General features: G+C 45.0%; 1 protein-coding gene and 2 long non-coding RNA genes across 4 annotated transcripts; 2 read left to right on the top strand and 1 right to left on the bottom strand.

Annotated features, from left to right (window-relative positions):
* The first annotated feature begins 363 nt into the window (after nucleotides 1-363).
* Nucleotides 364-1882, top strand: LOC127908499 (uncharacterized). Of its 2 annotated transcripts, XR_008067482.1 has the most exons (8): nucleotides 364-483; nucleotides 522-632; nucleotides 701-766; nucleotides 876-974; nucleotides 1261-1332; nucleotides 1365-1541; nucleotides 1652-1750; nucleotides 1822-1882. It is a non-coding gene; the product is annotated as an uncharacterized LOC127908499 (long non-coding RNA). The 2 variants fall into 2 exon arrangements; XR_008067481.1 differs by lacking the exons at nucleotides 1261-1332; nucleotides 1365-1541 and having other exon boundaries at nucleotides 1822-1870.
* A 136-nt stretch (nucleotides 1883-2018) lies between these two features.
* Nucleotides 2019-13641, bottom strand: LOC127908481 (uncharacterized). The gene is made up of 7 exons (XM_052467044.1): nucleotides 13118-13641; nucleotides 7579-7630; nucleotides 7100-7117; nucleotides 6261-6349; nucleotides 2682-2841; nucleotides 2498-2593; nucleotides 2019-2377 (listed from the first exon to the last, which is right to left on the bottom strand). The coding sequence occupies exons 1-7, from the start codon at nucleotides 13613-13615 to the stop codon at nucleotides 2019-2021; spliced, it is 1272 nt and encodes a 423-aa protein (XP_052323004.1). The 5' UTR covers nucleotides 13616-13641.
* LOC127908506 (uncharacterized) lies at nucleotides 11073-12222 on the top strand. The gene is made up of 3 exons (XR_008067511.1): nucleotides 11073-11273; nucleotides 11403-11534; nucleotides 12086-12222. It is a non-coding gene; the product is annotated as an uncharacterized LOC127908506 (long non-coding RNA).
* Nucleotides 13642-20367: the final 6726 nt, after the last annotated feature.

Below are 20367 nucleotides of genomic sequence, written 5' to 3'. Positions count from 1 at the left end.
CGAGTAAAGGTTGAAGGTATAGTGCAGTAGTACAAACTAAGCTTCCAGGCTGTACCTTCAAATGCTGCGGTTACATTGAGGAACAGTGAAGACTTTAAGGCCTTCTGTTGACAAAATCCAACCAATTATGAAGGACAATAATCTACCTTCAACATCCCAATTGAACCCCCAGTGTTGCCTATGAACAAATAGTTTTGATACCAGCTTTCCAAACAGGTTCTTCTTTCGCATCCTCTATGTCGGTTACATTCAAGGTGTCATTGGGGGAAATAGGGAAGATGCAATCAATTATGAAGACAATTTTAATACCTTCACCATCCTAATTCAACCCCTTTATAGATTTAAATAGTTTCATACCAGTTTTCCTAAATGCTGCTTCTTTCACAATCTCGGTGTGAGTTACGTTCAAATGTCCGTCTTCCACAATCTCGCTGTCAGTTGCGTTCAAAGGTCCATCTTCCACAATCTCGGTTGGGTTCAAAGGTCCTTCTTCCACAATCTCGCTGTCAGTTACGTTCAAGGTCCGTCTTCCACAATCTCTCTGTCAGTTACGTTCAAAGGTCCGTCTTCCACAATCTCGGTTGGGTTCAAAGGTCCTTCTTCCACAATCTCTCTGTCAGTTGCGTTCAAAGGTCCTTCCACAATCTCGGTTGGGTTCAAAGGTCCTTCTTCCACAATCTCGCTGTCAGTTGCGTTCAAGGTCCGTCTTCCACAATCTCGGTTGGGTTCAAAGGTCCTTCTTCCACAATCTCGGTTGGGTTCAAAGGTCCTTCTTCCACAATCTCTCTGTCAGTTGCGTTCAAGGTCCTTCTTCCACAATCTCGGTTGGGTTCAAGGTCCTTCTTCCACAATCTCTCTGTCAGTTGTGTTCAAAGGTCCTTCTTCCACAATCTCGGTTGCTTTCAAAGGTCCTTCTTCCACAATCTCGGTTGCTTTCAAAGGTCCTTCTTCCACAATCTCGGTTGCTTTCAAAGGTCCTTCTTCCACAATCTCGCTGTCAGTTGCGTTCAAATGTCCGTCTTCCACAATCTCGGTTGGGTTCAAAGGTCTGTCTTCCACAATCTCTCTGTCAGTTGCGTTCAAATGTCCGTCTTCCACAATCTCGGTTGGGTTCAAGGTCCTTCTTCCACAATCTCTCTGTCAGTTGCGTTCAAATGTCCGTCTTCCACAATCTCGGTTGGGTTCAAGGTCTGTCTTCCACAATCTCTCTGTCAGTTGCGTTCAAATGTCCGTCTTCCACAATCTCGGTTGGGTTCAAAGGTCCTTCTTCCACAATCTCTCTGTCAGTTGCGTTCAAATGTCCGTCTTCCACAATCTCGGTTGGGTTCAAAGGTCCTTCTTCCACAATCTCGGTTGGGTTCAAGGTCCTTCTTCCACAATCTCTCTGTCAGTTGCGTTCAAAGGTCCGTCTTCCACAATCTCGGTTGGGTTCAAAGGTCCTTCTTCCACAATCTCGGTTGGGTTCAAAGGTCCGTCTTCCACAATCTCGGTTGTGTTCAAAGGTCCTTCTTCCACAATCTCGCTGTCAGTTGGGTTCAAAGGTCCTTCTTCCACAATCTCTCTGTCAGTTGCGTTCAAAGGTCCGTCTTCCACAATCTCGGTTGGGTTCAAGGTCCTTCTTCCACAATCTCTCTGTCAGTTGCTTTCAAAGGTCCTTCTTCCACAATCTCGGTTGCTTTCAAAGGTCCTTCTTCCACAATCTCGGTTGCTTTCAAAGGTCCTTCTTCCACAATCTCGGTTGGGTTCAAAGGTCCTTCTTCCACAATCTCTCTGTCAGTTGCTTTCAAAGGTCCTTCTTCCACAATCTCGGTTGCTTTCAAGGTCCTTCTTCCACAATCTCGGTTGGGTTCAAAGGTCCGTCTTCCACAATCTCGGTTGTGTTCAAGGTCCTTCTTCCACAATCTCGCTGTCAGTTGGGTTCAAGGTCCTTCTTCCACAATCTCTCTGTCAGTTGCGTTCAAATGTCCGTCTTCCACAATCTCGGTTGGGTTCAAGGTCTGTCTTCCACAATCTCTCTGTCAGTTGCGTTCAAATGTCCGTCTTCCACAATCTCGGTTGGGTTCAAAGGTCCGTCTTCCACAATCTTGGTTGTGTTCAAAGGTCCCTTCTTCCACAATCTCGCTGTCAGTTGTGTTCAAAGGTCCTTCTTCCACAATCTCGGTTGGGTTCAAAGGTCCGTCTTCCACAATCTCGGTTGGGTTCAAAGGTCCTTCTTCCACAATCTCGGTTGGGTTCAAAGGTCCTTCTTCCACAATCTCACTTGCGTTCCAAGGTCCTTCTTCCACAATCTCGATGTATGTCATTTGTCGGTTATTTGATTCCTCGTTCTCGGTGTCAGTTACATTCATGTCATTACTTGAAGCCATATTCACTGACTCTAAGGGGAGAGAGATGCAACAGTGTTGTTGTTTTTACACTGAGCAATAAATTTATGTTCATACATGGTGATTCTGAGTTGTTGTTGGTGGTGGAATCTCTGCCAGGACAGTATGCTCACCCGAAGACATGTTGGCTTGTGCCCTGATGGTTCTATTAACAGTCTCTGCGTTGGTTACATTTAAGGTGTCGCTGCTTGTGGCTGCATTCTCTGTACCTAAGAGTGTAGAGAAAAATGGAACAGTGTTTTACAGTGAGGATGAATGCATGTCATTGTTGGTGGAATCTCTGAACCGCATACTCACCCAGAGAGTCAGACATGTTGTCTTGATGGAAACAGGTGTTCTCTAACAACTGTGCTCTCATGGTCCTATTTCTAGAGGGTTCTGGGTCCTCTAAGGTCGCTGGGGGCCAGGTAGACCAGGGGACCGGCAGGGCCAGGAGGACCCCTTGGACCCGGAGGCCCTTCGAACACAACCAGAGAAACAGGATCTGAACAAGCTTCTCAGAAAAACATTTACAGTATCTAATACAATTATGATCATTGCAAGTAAAACATAAATTGTGTAAGTATCTGCAAAATCAGTGTTTAGTAGCTCAAATGTAGTTGAGGATGAGCTAGTAAGATAAACTAGCAGGGTGAACTAGTAGGGTGAGCTAGTAAGATGAACTAGTAGGGTGAGCTAGTAAGATAAACTAGCAGGGTGAGCTAGTAAGATGAACTAGCAGGGTGAGCTAGTAAGATGAACTAACAGGGTGAGCTAGTAAGATGAACTAGCAGGGTGAGCTAAAGATGAACTAGCAGGGTGAGCTAGTAAGATGAACTAGCAGGGTGAGCTAGTAAGATGAACTAGCAGGGTGAGCTAGTAAGATGAACTAGCAGGGTGAGCTAGTAAGATGAACTAACAGGGTGAGCTAGTAAGATGAACTAGCAGGGTGAGCTAGTAAGATGAACTAGCATGGTGAGCTAGTAAGATGAACTAGCAGGGTGAGCTAGTAAGATGAACTAGCAGGGTGAGCTAGTAAGATGAACTAGTAGGGTGAGCTACTAGAGTGATCTAGTAAGGTGAACTGAGGTGATCTAGTAAGAAACTAGTAGGGTGATCTAGTAAGATGAACTAGTAGGGTGATCTAGTAGGTGATCTAGAAGATGAACTAGTAGGGTGATCTAGTAGGGTGATCTAGTAAGGTGATCTAGTAAGATGAACTAGTAGGGTGATCTAGTAAGATGAACTAGTAGATGAGCTAGTAAGATGAACTAGTAGGGTGATCTAGTAAGATGAACTCTAGTAAGGTGAACTAGTAAGATGAACTAGTACGGTGATCTAGTAAGATGAACTAGTAGGGTGAGCTAGTAAGATGAACTAGTAGGGATGATGATCTAGTAAGAACTAGTAGGGTGATCTAGTAGGAACTAGCAGGGGTGATCTAGCTAGTAAGATGAACTAGTAGGGTGATCAGGGTGAGCTAGTGAAGATGAACTAGTAAGATGAACTAGGGTGAGCTAGTAAGATGAACTAGAGGGTGATCTAGTAAGATGAACTAGCAGGGTGAGCTAGTAAGATGAACTAGTAGGGTGAACTAGAGCTAGTAAGATGAACTAGTAAGGAGGTGAGCTAGTAAGATGAACTAGTAGGTTGAGCTAGTAAGATGAACTAGCAGGGTGAGCTAGTAAGATGAACTAGTAGGGTGAGCTAGTAAGATGAACTAGTAGGATGAGCTAGTAAGATGAACTAGTAGGGTGATCTAGTAAGATGAACTAGCAGGGTGAGCTAGTAAGATGAACTAGCAGGGTGAGCTAGTAAGATGAACTAGCAGGGTGAGCTAGTGAGATGAACTAGCAGGGTGAGCTAGTAAGATGAACGAGCAGGTTGAGCTAGTAAGATGAACGAGCAGGTTGAGCTAGTAAGATGAACGAGCAGGGTGAACTAGCAGGGTGAGCTAGTAAGATGAACTAGTAGGGTGAGCTAGTAAGATGAACGAGCAGGTTGAGCTAGTAAGATGAACGAGCAGGTTGAGCTAGTAAGATGAACGAGCAGGTTGATCTAGTAAGATGAACTAGTAGGGTGATCTAGTAAGATGAACTAGTAGGGTGATCTAGTAAGATGAACTAGTAGGGTGAGCTAGTAAGATGAACTAGTAGGGTGAGCTAGTAAGGTGAGCTAGTAAGGTGAGCTAGTAAGGTAAGCTAGCAAGGTGAGCTAGTAAGGTGAGCTAGCAAGGTAAGCTAGCAAGGTGAGCTAGCAAGGTGAGATAGTAAGGTGAGCTAGTAAGGTGAGCTAGTAAGGTAAGCTAGCAAGGTGAGCTAGTAAGGTGAGCTAGTAAGGTGAGCTAGTAAGGTAAGCTAGCAAGGTGAGCTAGTAAGATGAACTAGTCATGTGAGCTAGTAAGATGAACTAGTAGGGTGAGCTAGTAAGATGAACTAGTAGGGTGAGCTAGTAAAATGAACTAGTAGGGTGAGCTAGTAAGATGAACTAGTCATGGGAGCTAGTAAAATGAACTAGTAAAATGAACTTGTAAAATGAACTAGTAGGGGGATTAAACTAGTAAAATGGACTAGTAGGGGGATTAAGCTAGTAAAATGGACTAGTAGGGGGATTAAGCTAGTAAAATGGACTAGTAGGGGATTAAGCTAGTAAAATGGACTAGTAGGGGGATTAAGCTAGTAAAATGGACTAGTAGGGGGATTAAGCTCGTAAAATGAACTAGTAGGGGATTAAGCTCGTAAAATTAACTAGTAGGGGATTAAACTCGTAAAATTAACTAGTAGGGGGACTAAGCTCGTAAAATGAACTAGTAGGGGATTAAACTCGTAAAATGAACTAGTAGGGGATTAAGCGAGTAAAATGAACTAGTAGGGGATTAAGCTAGTAAAATGAACTAGTAGGGGATTAAGCTAGTAAAATGTGAACTAGTAGGGGATTAAGCTAGTAAAATGAACTAGTAGGGGGATTAAGCTAGTAAAATGTGAACTAGTAGGGGATTAAGCTAGTAAAATGTGAACTAGTAGGGTGAGCTAGTAAAATGAACTAGTAGGGGGGATTAAGATAGTAAAATGGACTAGTAGGGGGATTAAACTAGTAAAATGGACTTGTAGGGGGATTAAGCTAGTAAAATGGACTTGTAGGGGGATTAAGCTAGTAAAATGAACTAGTAGGGGGATTAAGCTAGTAAAATGGACTAGTAGGGTGAGCTAGTAAAATGAACTAGTAGGGGGATTAAGCTAGTAAAATGGACTAGTAGGGTGAGCTAGTAAAATGGACTAGTAGGGTGAGCTAGTAAAATGAACTAGTAGGGGATTAAGCTAGTAAAATGGACTAGTAGGGGGATTAAGCTAGTAAGATGTGAACTAGTAGGGTGAGCTAGTAAAATGAACTAATAGGGGATTAAGCTAGTAAAATGGACTAGTAGGGGGATTAAGATAGTAAAATGGACTAGTAGGGGGATTAAGCTAGTAAGGTGAGCTAGTAAAATAGATTTTTAAGAGAATGAGAACTCTACCCTCTTTTACCCTCTATGAAGATGTCATTGGAGGTCTCGTCCTTCAGTCCTGGAGGTCCAGGGTCTCCCACGTCTCCTTTCACCCCAGGCTCCCTCTCTCTCCAGGGAGACCTGGACAGGCAAGGGGTCATCATGATAGTTATGGATGGATTTTTTAAATTCTTTTACTGATTTCTTTAAATTATTTAGTTTCGTTAGGTCTGTACCAGTGGAGGCTGGTGTCACTTTGAATTGGAAGATGGAATCATTGTCATGGCTGGAATAGAATTAATTACAAGTCCTCCAATTTAAGGTGACACCAGCCTCCACTGGTCTGCACATGTATAATAGAACACTTGTGCATGGACCAAAAAATAAATCACAGACCACCAACAGTGTCTGACCTTTTTCCCACGTCTCCCTGCAGGTCCAGGTGGTCCTGATATGCCTTCCGTAGCATTGACTCCTGGCTTCCCATCCACACCCGGAGTGCCTTGAACAGATACCATCCTGTATGATCATCGATAACTACATGTATGACTAGATGCATTAAAAACTTTTTTTTTTTTTTTTTTAGAACATTCGGCCAGTAACTGAAAGGTTGGTACAAAATCTATCGTTCTGCCCCTGAGCAAGGCAGTTAACCCATTGTTCCCCGGGCCCTGAACAAGGCAGTCAACCCACTGTTCCCGAGCCCTGAACAAGGCAGTTAACCCATTGTTCCCGGGCCCTGAACAAGGCAGTTAACCCATTGTTCCCCGGGCCCTGAACAAGGCAGTCAACCCACTGTTCCCCGGGCCCTGAACAAGGCAGTTATCCCACTGTTCCCCGGGCCCTGAACAAGGCAGTTAACCCACTGTTCCCCGGGCCCTGAACAAGGCAGTTATCCCACTGTTCCCCGGGCCCTGAACAAGGCAGTTAACCAACTGTTCCCCGGACCCTGAACAAGGCAGTTAACCCACTGTTCCCCGGGCCCTGAACAAGGCAGTTAACCCACTGTTCCCCGGGCCCTGAACGAGGCAGTTAACCCACTGTTCCCCGGGGCGCCGAAGACGTAGATGTCGATTAAGGCAGCCCCCTCCCCCCCCCCTCCCCCTTCACCTCTCTGATTCAGAGGGGGGGTTGGGTTAAATGCAGAAGACACATTTCAGTTGAAGGCTTTCAGTTGGACAACTGACTAGGTATCCACCCTTTTCCCTTTTGTCATGCTTTGATTGATGCAAAGTGTTCTTGATTGTTTTACCTGGAGGTCCTGGTGAGCCTGTAATGTAGGATGGAACGAATGGTTAGGACCTTTTTGTATTCATGTCCATGTCATTGTGCAATAGGCAACATACAGCGTTTCAATGAGGTACTGTCTGTATTAAGGCTGTTGCTAATGTTTTTTATTTTAATAATTGTAGTTTTCAAAAAAACAAATGTGTTTTTCTTACCTGTCTGTTACCTGTCTGTTACCTGTCTGTTACCTGTGTGTTACCTGTCTGTTACCTGTCTGTTACCTGTGTGTTACCTGTGTGTTACCTGTGTGTTACCTGTCTGTTACCTGTCTGTTACCTGTGTGTTACCTGTGTGTTACCTGTCTGTTACCTGTGTGTTACCTGTCTTACCTGTGTGTTACCTGTGTGTTACCTGTCTGTTACCTGTCTGTTACCTGTCTGTTACCTGTCTGTTACCTGTCTGTGTACCCTAGATATTAGAAGAGCTATTTCAACAACAACGCACCTGTTAAACACATGTATTTTGTGCTGTTACATAGTTCCAACAGGACCTTGATCTGAAAGACACAAGTGAAGGGAAACGGTGACAATAACAGAAACTTAAACTACAGCTTGGATCTTTCATTTAAAGACCCTTCGGTCTCAGTGTAGTCTTAGATCTTTATTTCACCTTTATTTAACCAGGTAGGCTAGTTGAGAACACCTTTATTTAATCAGGTAGGCTAGTTGAGAACACCTTTATTTAATCAGGTAGGCTAGTTGAGAACACCTTTATTTAACCAGGTAGGCCAGTTGAGAACACCTTTATTTAACCAGGTAGGCTAGTTGAGAACACCTTTATTTAACCAGGTAGGCTAGTTGAGAACACCTTTATTTAACCAGGTAGGCTAGTTGAGAACACCTTTATTTAACCAGGTAGGCTAGTTGAGAACACCTTTATTTAACCAGGTAGGCTAGTTGAGAACACCTTTATTTAACCAGGTAGGCTAGTTGAGAACACCTTTATTTAACCAGGTAGGCTAGTTGAGAACACCTTTATTTAACCAGGTAGGCTAGTTGAGAACACCTTTATTTAACCAGGTAGGCTAGTTGAGAACACCTTTATTTAACCAGGTAGGCTAGTTGAGAACACCTTTATTTAACCAGGTAGGCTAGTTGAGAACACCTTTATTTAACCAGGTAGGCTAGTTGAGAACACCTTTATTTAACCAGGTAGGCTAGTTGAGAACACCTTTATTTAACCAGGTAGGCTAGTTGAGAACACCTTTATTTAACCAGGTAGACTAGTTGAGAACACCTTTATTTAACCAGGTAGGCTAGTTGAGAACACCTTTATTTAACCAGGTAGGCTAGTTGAGAACACCTTTATTTAACCAGGTAGGCTAGGTGAGAACAAGTTCTCATTTGCATCTGCGACCTGGCCAAGATAAAGCAAAGCAGTGTGAACAGACAGCAACACAGAGTTACACATTGAGAAAACAATAAACACGTCCATAACACAAGTAAAATTTTTATTTTGTATTTATTTTAAAAAAAGAGTCTATATACATTGTGTGCAAAAGGCATGAGGAGGTAGGCGAATAATTACAATTTAGCAGATTAACACTGGAGTGATAAATGATCAGATGGTCATGTACAGGTAGAGATATTGGTGTGCAAAAGAGCAGAAAAGTAAATAAATAAAAACAGTATGGGGATGAGGTAGGTAAATTGGGTGGGCTATTTACCGATGGACTATGTACAGCTGCAGCGATCGGTTAGCTGCTCAGATAGCTGATGTTTAAAGTTGGTGAGGGAGATAAAAGTCTCCAACTTCAGCGATTTTTGCAATTCGTTCCAGATCTGAAGACATTCTTGTGATTATTGTGATTTTGTAAATGTTTTGTAGGCTTACGTAGCGAAATTGTATCTACGCTATCCATTTATGTTTTTTTGTATGCTATTTTAATATATGAGAATTAACCAATGATATCAGGCCACCCCCGGCCATGATTACAGACACCTGTGTGTGTCTTCTAACACGATATAAACGAGTCACCTCGCAGTGTTTGTCATCATACCCTGGTGAAGACAGCTGGTCTGTCCAAACGTTGGACAGAAATATTTTTTGCATCTGAGCTCCAAGAGCGGCTCTTTTATATTTCTATGAGTTTGGCAGAGTACCAAATGGAACCCTATTCCCTATATAATCCACTACTTTAGACCAGAGCCCAATAGAACCCTATTCCCTATATAGTGCACTACTTTAGACCAGGGTCCTATATAACCCTATTCCTATATATAGTGCACTACTTTAGATCAGAGCCCTATAGAACCCTACTCCCTATATAGTGCACTATTTTTGACCAGGGCCCTATAGAACCCTACTCCCTATATAGTGCACTACTTTAGACCAGAGCCCTATAGAACCCTATTCCCTATATAGTGCACTACTTTAGATCAGAGCCCAATAGAACCCTATTCCCTATATAGTGCACTACTTTAGACCAGAGCCCTATAGAACCCTATTCCCTATATAGTGCACTACTTTTAGACCAGGGTCCTACATAACCTTTTCTAAAAGTAGTGCACTATACATGGGAATAGGATATATTTCAGATGCATGCTCAGTTTTCCTCCTCTTAATCATATATCCACAGACTTCCAATGAGATGATTCTTGGCATGGGAAGGACATTTTCTGCTAATCCCAGAAGACTGAAAAGAGGAAATGACTCTGAACATATGGAGGAGAGTGAGAATACTAAACTATTCCAGATTGAATCTTCCTTCCTCGAAAACAAACTCTACAGTAACTTAACGTTGTGTAATCATAAATGATGATCTACACACATAAGAAAAAAAAACGTGTGACAAGTCACAGCTTAAACTGTAGCAGAGTCTTGTTCCAGTTTATACTCTACATACCACATCACTTATGGTAATAATAATAATAATATATGCCATTTAGCTGACGCTTTTATCCAAAGCGACTTACAGTCATGTGTGCATACATTCTACGTATGGGTGGTCCCGGGAATCGAACCCACTACCCTGGCGTTACAAGCGTGTAACTGTGTGGCTCTCAGCACTTGCAACACCAGGGTTTTTGTTGGGTTCAATTCCCATCAGTACGAGAAAGGAGTATAAAAATATATCCAGTCACTAAATTACAAAAATAACCTACAATAACTATCTACCTGGGACGGCAGGTAGCCTAGTGGTTAGAGTGTAGAGGCGGCAGGGTAGCCTAGTGGTTAGAGTGTAGAGGCGGCAGGGTAGCCTAGTGGTTAGAGTGTAGAGGCGGCAGGGTAGCCTAGTGGTTAGAGTGTAGAGGCGGCAGGGTAGCCTAGTGGTTAGAGTGTAGAGGCGGCAGGGTAGCCTAGTGGTTAGAGTGTAGAGGCGGCAGGGTAGCCTAGTGGTTAGAGTGTAGAGGCGGCAGGGTAGCCTAGTGGTTAGAGTGTAGAGGCGGCAGGGTAGCCTAGTGGTTAGAGTAGAGGCGGCAGGGTAGCCTAGTGGGCAGAGTGTAGAGGCGGCAGGGTAGCCTAGTGGGCAGAGTGGAGGGGCGGCAGGTAGCCTAGTGGTTAGAGTGGAGGGTGGAAGGTAGCCTAGTGGTTAGAGTGGAGGGGCGGCAGGGTAGCCTAGTGGTTAGAGTGTAGAGGCGGCAGGGTAGCCTAGTGGTTAGAGTGTAGAGGCGGCAGGGTAGCCTAGTGGTTAGAGTGTAGAGGCGGCAGGGTAGCCTAGTGGGCAGAGTGGAGGGGCGGCAGGTAGCCTAGTGGTTAGAGTGGAGGGGTGGAAGGTAGCCTAGTGGTTAGAGTGGAGGGGCGGCAGGGTAGCCTAGTGGTTAGAGTGGAGGGGCGGCAGGTAGCCTAGTGGTTAGAGTGGAGAGGCGGCAGGTAGCCTAGTGGTTAGAGTGGAGGGACGGCAGGTAGCCTAGTGGTTAGAGTGGAGGGGCGGCAGGTAGTCTAGTGGTTAGAGTGGAGGGGTGGAAGGTAGCCTAGTGGTTAGAGTGGAGGGCGGCAGGGTAGCCTAGTGGTTAGAGTGTAGAGGCGGCAGGGTAGCCTAGTGGTTAGAGTGTAGAGGCGGCAGGGTAGCCTAGTGGTTAGAGTGGAGGGGCGGCAGGGTAGCCTAGTGGTTAGAGTGTAGAGGCGGCAGGGTAGCCTAGTGGTTAGAGTGTAGAGGCGGCAGGGTAGCCTAGTGGTTAGAGTGTAGAGGCGGCAGGGTAGCCTAGTGGTTAGAGTGTAGAGGCGGCAGGGTAGCCTAGTGGGCAGAGTGTAGAGGCGGCAGGGTAGCCTAGTGGGCAGAGTGGAGGGGCGGCAGGTAGCCTAGTGGTTAGAGTGGAGGGTGGAAGGTAGCCTAGTGGTTAGAGTGGAGGGGCGGCAGGGTAGCCTAGTGGTTAGAGTGTAGAGGCGGCAGGGTAGCCTAGTGGTTAGAGTGTAGAGGCGGCAGGGTAGCCTAGTGGTTAGAGTGTAGAGGCGGCAGGGTAGCCTAGTGGGCAGAGTGGAGGGCGGCAGGTAGCCTAGTGGTTAGAGTGGAGGGGTGGAAGGTAGCCTAGTGGTTAGAGTGGAGGGGCGGCAGGGTAGCCTAGTGGTTAGAGTGGAGGGCGGCAGGTAGCCTAGTGGTTAGAGTGGAGAGGCGGCAGGTAGCCTAGTGGTTAGAGTGGAGGGACGGCAGGTAGCCTAGTGGTTAGAGTGGAGGGGCGGCAGGTAGTCTAGTGGTTAGAGTGTAGAGGCGGCAGGGTAGCCTAGTGGTTAGAGTGTAGAGGCGGCAGGGTAGCCTAGTGGTTAGAGTGTAGAGGCGGCAGGGTAGCCTAGTGGTTAGAGTGTAGAGGCGGCAGGGTAGCCTAGTGGTTAGAGTGTAGAGGCGGCAGGGTAGCCTAGTGGTTAGAGTGTAGAGGCGGCAGGGTAGCCTAGTGGTTAGAGTGTAGAGGCGGCAGGGTAGCCTAGTGGGCAGAGTGTAGAGGCGGCAGGGTAGCCTAGTGGGCAGAGTGGAGGGGCGGCAGGTAGCCTAGTGGTTAGAGTGGAGGGGTGGAAGGTAGCCTAGTGGTTAGAGTGGAGGGGCGGCAGGGTAGCCTAGTGGTTAGAGTGTAGAGGCGGCAGGGTAGCCTAGTGGTTAGAGTGTAGAGGCGGCAGGGTAGCCTAGTGGTTAGAGTGTAGAGGCGGCAGGGTAGCCTAGTGGGCAGAGTGGAGGGGCGGCAGGTAGCCTAGTGGTTAGAGTGGAGGGGTGGAAGGTAGCCTAGTGGTTAGAGTGGAGGGGCGGCAGGGTAGCCTAGTGGTTAGAGTGGAGGGGTGGCAGGTAGCCTAGTGGTTAGAGTGGAGGGGCGGCAGGTAGCCTAGTGGTTAGAGTGGAGGGGCGGCAGGTAGCCTAGTGGTTAGAGTGGAGGGGCGGCAGGTAGTCTAGTGGTTAGAGTGGAGGGGCGGCAGGTAGCCTAGTGGTTAGAGTGGAGGGACGGCAGGTAGCCTAGTGGTTAGAGTGGAGGGGCGGCAGGTAGTCTAGTGGTTAGAGTGGAGGGGCGGCAGGTAGCCTAGTGGTTAGAGTGGAGGGGCGGCAGGTAGCCTAGTGGTTAGAGTGGAGGGGCGGCAGGTAGCCTAGTGGTTAGAGTGGAGGGGTGGCAGGTAGCCTAGTGGTTAGAGTGGAGGGGCGGCAGGTAGCCTAGTGGTTAGAGTGGAGGGGCGGTAGGTAGCCTAGTGGTTTGAGCGTTGGACTAGTAACCGAAAAGTTGCAAGATCGAATCCCCCGAGCTGACAAGGTAAAAATATGTCGTTCTGCCCCATGAACAAGGCAGTTTAACCCACTGTGTTCCTAGGCCGTCATTGTAAATAAGAATTTGTTCTTAACTGACTTGCCTGGTTAAATAAAGGTAAAAAATAAATAAAAAATAACCTACTATAACTCACTTAGTAGACACACAGGGTTTTTGTTGGGTTCAATTCCCACCGGGGGTATCAGTACGAGAAAGGAGTATAAAAATATATCCAGTCACTAAATTACAAAAATAACCTACTATAACTCACTTAGTAGACACATAACATACTGCCTCTAATTCATGTAGTAAATATTTCTTACCGGGACCATAGAGTATGTCATCATTATCATCATGTCCCTGTCGTCACGTTTCTGCTGTCGCTTAGTCTTGTGTTTCCCAGCCTGGCTCCTCTTATTGCGGGGTCGGCCATGCTGCAGCTCCCTTTCTGCCTCCTCTCTGCCTGGGTCTTCCCCGCTCGTCCTGTGGGAAGCTTCCTCTCCGGGGTCCCTGCTCGTCCTGTGGGGTGATGTCTGCAACCCAGATTCCTCTGAGAGCACCTGCAACCTATCAGTCTCCTCTCCAGGGTCCCTGCTGGCCCGGAGGGATACTGCTGTAGAATGATGCAGCACGGCGCCAGAAGTCTCTGAGAGCACCTGGAGCTGTAGATCCAACCGGGCCAGGTGGGCTGACAGGTTCATGTGTTGCACCAGAAGGAACACCAAGCCTGCAGAGCTCAGGACCGTAAGAGCACAAGTCCCCAACAAGAAAACTCGTAACATCCCTGGGAGTCCCAGACAACCACCTCCCTCCCTCACCATCCTACTTCCTGTCCTGAGTCCTGACAATTCCCCCCCTCCCCCAATTTTTTAAATGTGAAATATGCAACCAGCAAGCTTTTTAGTTCACTGTTTCCTCTCCAGATGTGTTCCACTAGTCCCTACTGACACACACAACACGGTGATCTAGGCGCATACATCCGATACGCATACACAGAACTCAGTGATCTAGACGCTGGATCTTACATCCACCGAGGCACAAACATACTGCGTTACAGACAGTTGTATGCTATTGCTAGGTAACAAACGAGAGACAGTTCTTCTGTAATTCTATTGGAAGAAATCCGAAGAAAAGTTGTCGTGAAGCTGTCCGAAGGCACAGAACAACTTGTCTTTTCTTTTCCGAGTGTCAAGCGAGATTTCATTGCGCAACTCTGGAAACTTCTGGAGAACAGCTTTCGCGTCCCAATGTCTTTTGACTCGATTTATCATCCGCAGCAGTGACCACATGACATGGATTCAGCCGCATAGGGATTTTTCCTTTTATCATTCTAATTTCACATTGTTATTGTGGTGCTTTTTTTTTTTTGGGGGGTTGATTTATTGCCAAGTGCATGCTGCTTGAAAATAAAAAAAAAGTTTTTTCAAGATAATTCTGAACAAGGAAAGCATTCTTGAAGTGAACAAGTGAGACTTGAACTGAGCCCATTGAATGATGAGCACATAGACAGACCAGTGTGCTCTGTTATAAGACTTTCTTTGTTTCTGAAAGGCTGAAAGCACCATGTTAACATCCTTGCATACGGTAATATCCATAATTGTACTGGCACGTCATTATTTTCCTGTAGCACCAATCCACAATGGCACAGAGTAGGAGTGTTGATATCAGTTCTCTCTCTGTCAGTCACTCAGTATTACATACAGTGATATCAGTTCTATCCCTGTCAGTCACTCAGTATAACATACAGTGATATCAGTTCTCTCTCTGTCGGTCACTCAGTATAACATACAGTGATATCAGTTCTCTCTCTGTCAGTCACTCAGTATAACATACATATATCAGTTCCCTTTCTGTCAGTCACTCAGTATAACATACAGTGATATCAGTTCTCTGTCGGTCACTCAGTATAACATACAGTGATATCAGTTCCCTCTCTGTCAGTCACTCAGTATTACATACAGTGGTATCAGTTCTCTCCCTGTCAGTCACTCAGTATAGTGATATCAGTTCTCTCTCTGTCGGTCACTCAGTATAACATACAGTGATATCAGTTTTCTCTCTGTCGGTCACTCAGTATAACATACAGTGATATCAGTTTTCTCTTTTTGTCACTGGCTTACACTCAAATATTACATTTTACAGTGATATCAGTTTTACAAATGAAAAGCTCTGTCAGGTCACTCAAGACTAAGTTTACAAATAATAGTGATAATAAGTTTTTCTCTTTATTTAACGGTCACTTGAGTATAACATACAGTGATATCAGTTCTCTAGGCTCGTTGAGAACACTCAGTATAACAAAACCAGGGGCCTTCAGAAAGTATTCACGACTCATGGCTTTTTCCACATTTAGTGTTTACAGCCTGAATTTACATTTGATTAAATGTATATTTTTTGTCACTGGCTTACACACAATAATGTCAAATTGGAATTATGTTTTTAATTTTGTTTTACAAATTAATTACAAATGAAAAGCTCAAATGTATTCAGCCTTTTGTTATAGCAAGACTAAGTTTAAAAATAATAATAATAATAATTTATTTCACCTTTATTTAACCAGGCCAGCTGAGAACACCTTTATTTAACCAGGTAGGCCAGCTGAGAACACCTTTATTTAACCAGGTAGGCCAGCTGAGAACACCTTTATTTAACCAGGTAGGCCAGCTGAGAACAAGTTCTCATTTACAACTGCGACCTGACCAAGATAAAGCAAAGCAGTGCGAATACAAACAACAACACAGAGTTGCAAATGTAGAGATGCTGGTGTGCAAAAGAGCAGGAAAGTACATAAAAACAATATGGGGATGAGGTAGGTAGATTGGGTGGGCTATTTACAGATGGACTATGTACAGCAAGTTCAGGAACGAAAATATGCTCAAAACAACAAGTCTCATAATAGGTTGTGGCAAAGAAATTAACTTCATGTCCAGAATACAAAGCATTATGTTTGGGGAAATCCAATGCAACACATCACTGAGTACCACTCTTCATATTTTCAAGCATGGTGGTGGCTGAATCATGTTATGAGTATGCTTGTCATCGGCAAAGACTAAGGAGTTTTTCAGGATAAAAAGAAATGGAAGAGAAAAAAAGAGGAAAAAGAAGAGGAAAATCTGGTTCAGTCTGCTTTCCAACAGACACCGAGATTCAAATCCACCTTTCAGCAGGACAATAACCTAAAACACAAGTCTTGATTTCCGGTCACAACTTGCAGGCTTGTTTTCGAATTGCTGTGCGTTTTGTTGCCAACCTATTTTGCTACCTGACAACTTTACGGGTTTCACTTTTTAATTACCGTTCATATATTTATTTATTTTTTCCTCAACTTTTTCACTCCGGACGCTTTATCTGGACACGATTCGTCAGGACCTCCAACAGCCGAAGCTAAGTAGTAACATTAACATGATGCCTTCTAATTGCAGCCGCTGTGCTCGCCTTACGGCGAGGATAGCTGTACTGCAAGCCCAGCTTCAGACGCAATCGTTAGGCAAGGGTAATTTCAGTGTAGGAAAGGATGAAACAGCGTCTGTGCCACCAGTAAGTACAGATAGTAGTATAAATCCCCTGGCACAGTCCCCGCAGCCGGACAACTTTCTCACGGTTTCTGGAAGGAAATGCTGTAGGAACGCTCAACCGGTGTCGCTCATTCAGCAGACAGAAACTTTCAACCGGTTCTCCCCATTAAGCAGCGGGTCGGTGTCAGAGGCCGAGTCTTCTCTGGTCTCTACTCCTCCCGTTACGGGGTCTGAGACGCCGAAGCTTCCCACCATTAGCTCTGACAAATTGAAAACTCTAGTCATTGGCGACTCCATTACCCGCAGTATTAGACTTAAAGCGAATCATCCAGCGATCATACACTGTTTACCCGGGGCAGGGCTACCGACGTTAAGGCTAATCTGAAGATGGTGCTGGCTAAAGCTAAAACTGGCGAGTGTAGAGAGTATAGAGATATTGTTATCCACGTCGGCACCAACGATGTTAGGATGAAACAGTCAGAGATCACCAAGCGCAACATAGCTTCTGCGTGCATATCAGCTAGAAAGATGTGTCGGCATCGAGTAATTGTCTCTGGCCCCCTCCCAGTTAGGGGGAGTGATGAGCTCTACAGCAGAGTCTCACAACTCAATCGCTGGTTGAAAACTGTTTTCTGCCCCTCCCAAAAGATAGAATTTGTAGATAATTGGCCCTCTTTCTGGGACTCACCCACAAACAGGACCAAGCCTGACCTGCTGAGGAGTGACGGACTCCATCCTAGCTGGAGGGGTGCTCTCATCTTATCTGCCAATATAGACAGGGCTCTAACTCCTCTAGCTCCACAATGAAATAGGGTGCAGGCCAGGCAGCAGGCTATTAGCCAGCCTGCCAGCATAGTGGAGTCTGCCACTAGCATAGTCAGTGTAGTCAGCTCAGCTATCACCATTGAGACCGTGTCTGTGCCTCGACCTAGGTTGGGCAAAACTAAACATGGCGGTGTTCGCCTTAGCAATCTCACTAGGATAAAGACCACCTCCATTCCTGTCATTACTGAAAGAGATCATGATACCTCACATCTCAAAATAGGGCTACTTAATGTTAGATCCCTTACTTCAAAGGCAATTATAGTCAATGAACTAATCACTGATCATAATCTTGATGTGATTGGCCTGACTGAAACATGGCTTAAGCCTGATGAATTTACTGTGTTAAATGAGGCCTCACCTCCTGGCTACACTAGTGACCATATCCCCGTGCATCCCGCAAAGGCGGAGGTGTTGCTAACATTTACGATAGCAAATTTCAATTTACAAAAAAAAAAATGACGTTTTCGTCTTTTGAGCTTCTAGTCATGAAATCTATGCAGCCTACTCAATCACTTTTTATAGCTACTGTTTACAGGCCTCCTGGGCCATATACAGCGTTTCTCACTGAGTTCCCTGAATTCCTATCAGACCTTGTAGTCATTGCAGATAATATTCTAATCTTTGGTGACTTTAATATTCACATGGAAAAGTCCACAGACCCACTCCAAAAGGCTTTTGGAGCCATCATCGACTCAGTGGGTTTTGTCCAACATGTCTCTGGACCCACTCACTGTCACAGTCATACGCTGGACCTAGTTTTGTCCCATGGAATAAATGTTGTGGATCTTAATGTTTTTCCTCATAATCCTGGACTATCGGACCACCATTTTATTACGTTTGCAATTGCAACAAATAATCTGCTCAGACCCCAACCAAGGAACATCAAAAGTCGTGCTATAAATTCACAGACAACACAAAGATTCCTTGATGCCCTTCCAGACTCCCTCTGCCTACCCAAGGACGCCAGAGGACAAAAATCCGTTAACCACCTAACTGAGGATCTCAATTTAACCTTGCGCAATACCCTAGATGCAGTTGCACCCCTAAAAACTAAAAAAATGTCTCATAAGAAACTAGCTCCCTGGTACACAGAAAATACCCGAGCTCTGAAGCAAGCTTCCAGAAAATTGGAACGGAAATGGCGCCACACCAAACTGGAAGTCTTCCGACTAGCTTGGAAGGACGGTACCGTGCAGTACCGAAGAGCCCTTACTGCTGCTCGATCGTCCTATTTTTCTAACTTAATTGAGGAAAATAAGAACAATCCGAAATTCCTTTTTGATACTGTGGCAAAGCTAACTAAAAAGCAGCATTCCCCAAGAGAGGATGACTTTCACTTTAGCAGTGATAAATTCATGAACTTCTTTGAGGAAAAGATTATGATTATTAGAAAGCAAATTACGGACTCCTCTTTAAACCTGCGTATTCCTCCAAACCTCAGTTGTCCTGAGTCTGCACAACTCTGCCAGGACCTAGGATCAAGAGAGACGCTCAAGTGTTTTAGTACTATATCTCTTGACACAATGATGAAAATAATCATGGCCTCTAAACCTTCAAGCTGTATACTGGACCCTATTCCAACTAAACTACTGAAAGAGCTGCTTCCTGTGCTTGGCCCTCCTATGTTGAACATAATAAACGGCTCTCTATCCACTGGATGTGTACCAAACTCACTAAAAGTGGCAGTAATAAAGCCTCTCTTGAAAAAGCCAAACCTTGACCCAGAAAATATAAAAAACTATCGGCCTATATCGAATCTTCCATTCCTCTCAAAGATTTTAGAGAAGGCTGTTGCGCAGCAACTCACTGCCTTCCTGAAGACAAACAATGTATACGAAATGCTTCAGTCTGGTTTTAGACCCCATCATAGCACTGAGACGGCACTTGTGAAGGTGGTAAATGACATTTTAATGGCATCGGACCGAGGCTCTGCATCTGTCCTCGTGCTCCTAGACCTTAGTGCTGCTTTTGATACCATCGATCACCACATTCTTTTGGAGAGATTGGAAACCCAAATTGGTCTACACGGACAAGTTCTGGCCTGGTTTAGATCTTATCTGTCGGAAAGATATCAGTTTGTCTTGTGAATGGTTTGTCCTCTGACAAATCATAAAAGCTGTACATTTTGGTGTTCCTCTGACAAATCAACTGTACATTTTGGTGTTCCTCAAGGTTCTGTTTTAGGACCACTATTGTTTTCACTATATATTTTACCTCTTGGGGATGTTATTCGAAAACATAATGTAAACTTTCACTGCTATGCGGATGACACACAGCTGTACATTTCAATGAAACATGGTGAAGCCCCAAAATTGCCCTCGCTAGAAGCATGTGTTTCAGACATAAGGAAGTGGATGGCTGCAAACTTTCTACTATTAAACTCGGACAAAACAGAGATGCTTGTTCTAGGTCCCAAGAAACAAAGAGATCTTCTGTTGAATCTGACAATTAATCTTAATGGTTGTACAGTCGTCTCAAATAAAACTGTGAAGGACCTCGGCGTTACTCTGGACCCTGATCTCTCTTTTGAAGAACATATCAAGACCATTTCGAGGACAGCTTTTTTCCATCTACGTAACATTGCAAAAATCAGAAACTTTCTGTCCAAAAATGATGCAGAAAAATTAATCCATGCTTTTGTCACTTCTAGGTTAGACTACTGCAATGCTCTATTTTCCAGCTACCCGGATAAAGCACTAAATAAACTTCAGTTAGTGCTAAATACGGCTGCTAGAATCCTGACTAGAACCAAAAAATTTGATCATATTACTCCAGTGCTAGCCTCTCTACACTGGCTTCCTGTCAAAGCAAGGGCTGATTTCAAGGTTTTACTGCTAACCTACAAAGCATTACATGGGCTTGCTCCTACCTACCTCTCTGATTTGGTCCTGCCGTACATACCTACACGTACGCTACGGTCACAAGACGCAGGCCTCCTAATTGTCCCTAGAATTTCTAAGCAAACAGCTGGAGGCAGGGCTTTCTCCTATAGAGCTCCATTTTTATGGAACGGTCTGCCTACCCATGTCAGAGACGCAAACTCGGTCTCAACCTTTAAGTCTTTACTGAAGACTCATCTCTTCAGTGGGTCATATGATTGAGTGTAGTCTGGCCCAGGAGTGGGAAGGTGAACGGAAAGGCTCTGGAGCAACGAACCGCCCTTGCTGTCTCTGCCTGGCCGGTTCCCCTCTTTCCACTGGGATTCTCTGCCTCTAACCCTGTTACGGGGCTGA

The sequence above is a fragment of the Oncorhynchus keta genome, chromosome 17, assembly GCF_023373465.1.
Source record: "Oncorhynchus keta strain PuntledgeMale-10-30-2019 chromosome 17, Oket_V2, whole genome shotgun sequence".
Taxonomy (NCBI): domain Eukaryota; kingdom Metazoa; phylum Chordata; class Actinopteri; order Salmoniformes; family Salmonidae; genus Oncorhynchus; species Oncorhynchus keta.
This window is presented reverse-complemented; position numbering and strand designations above follow the sequence as displayed.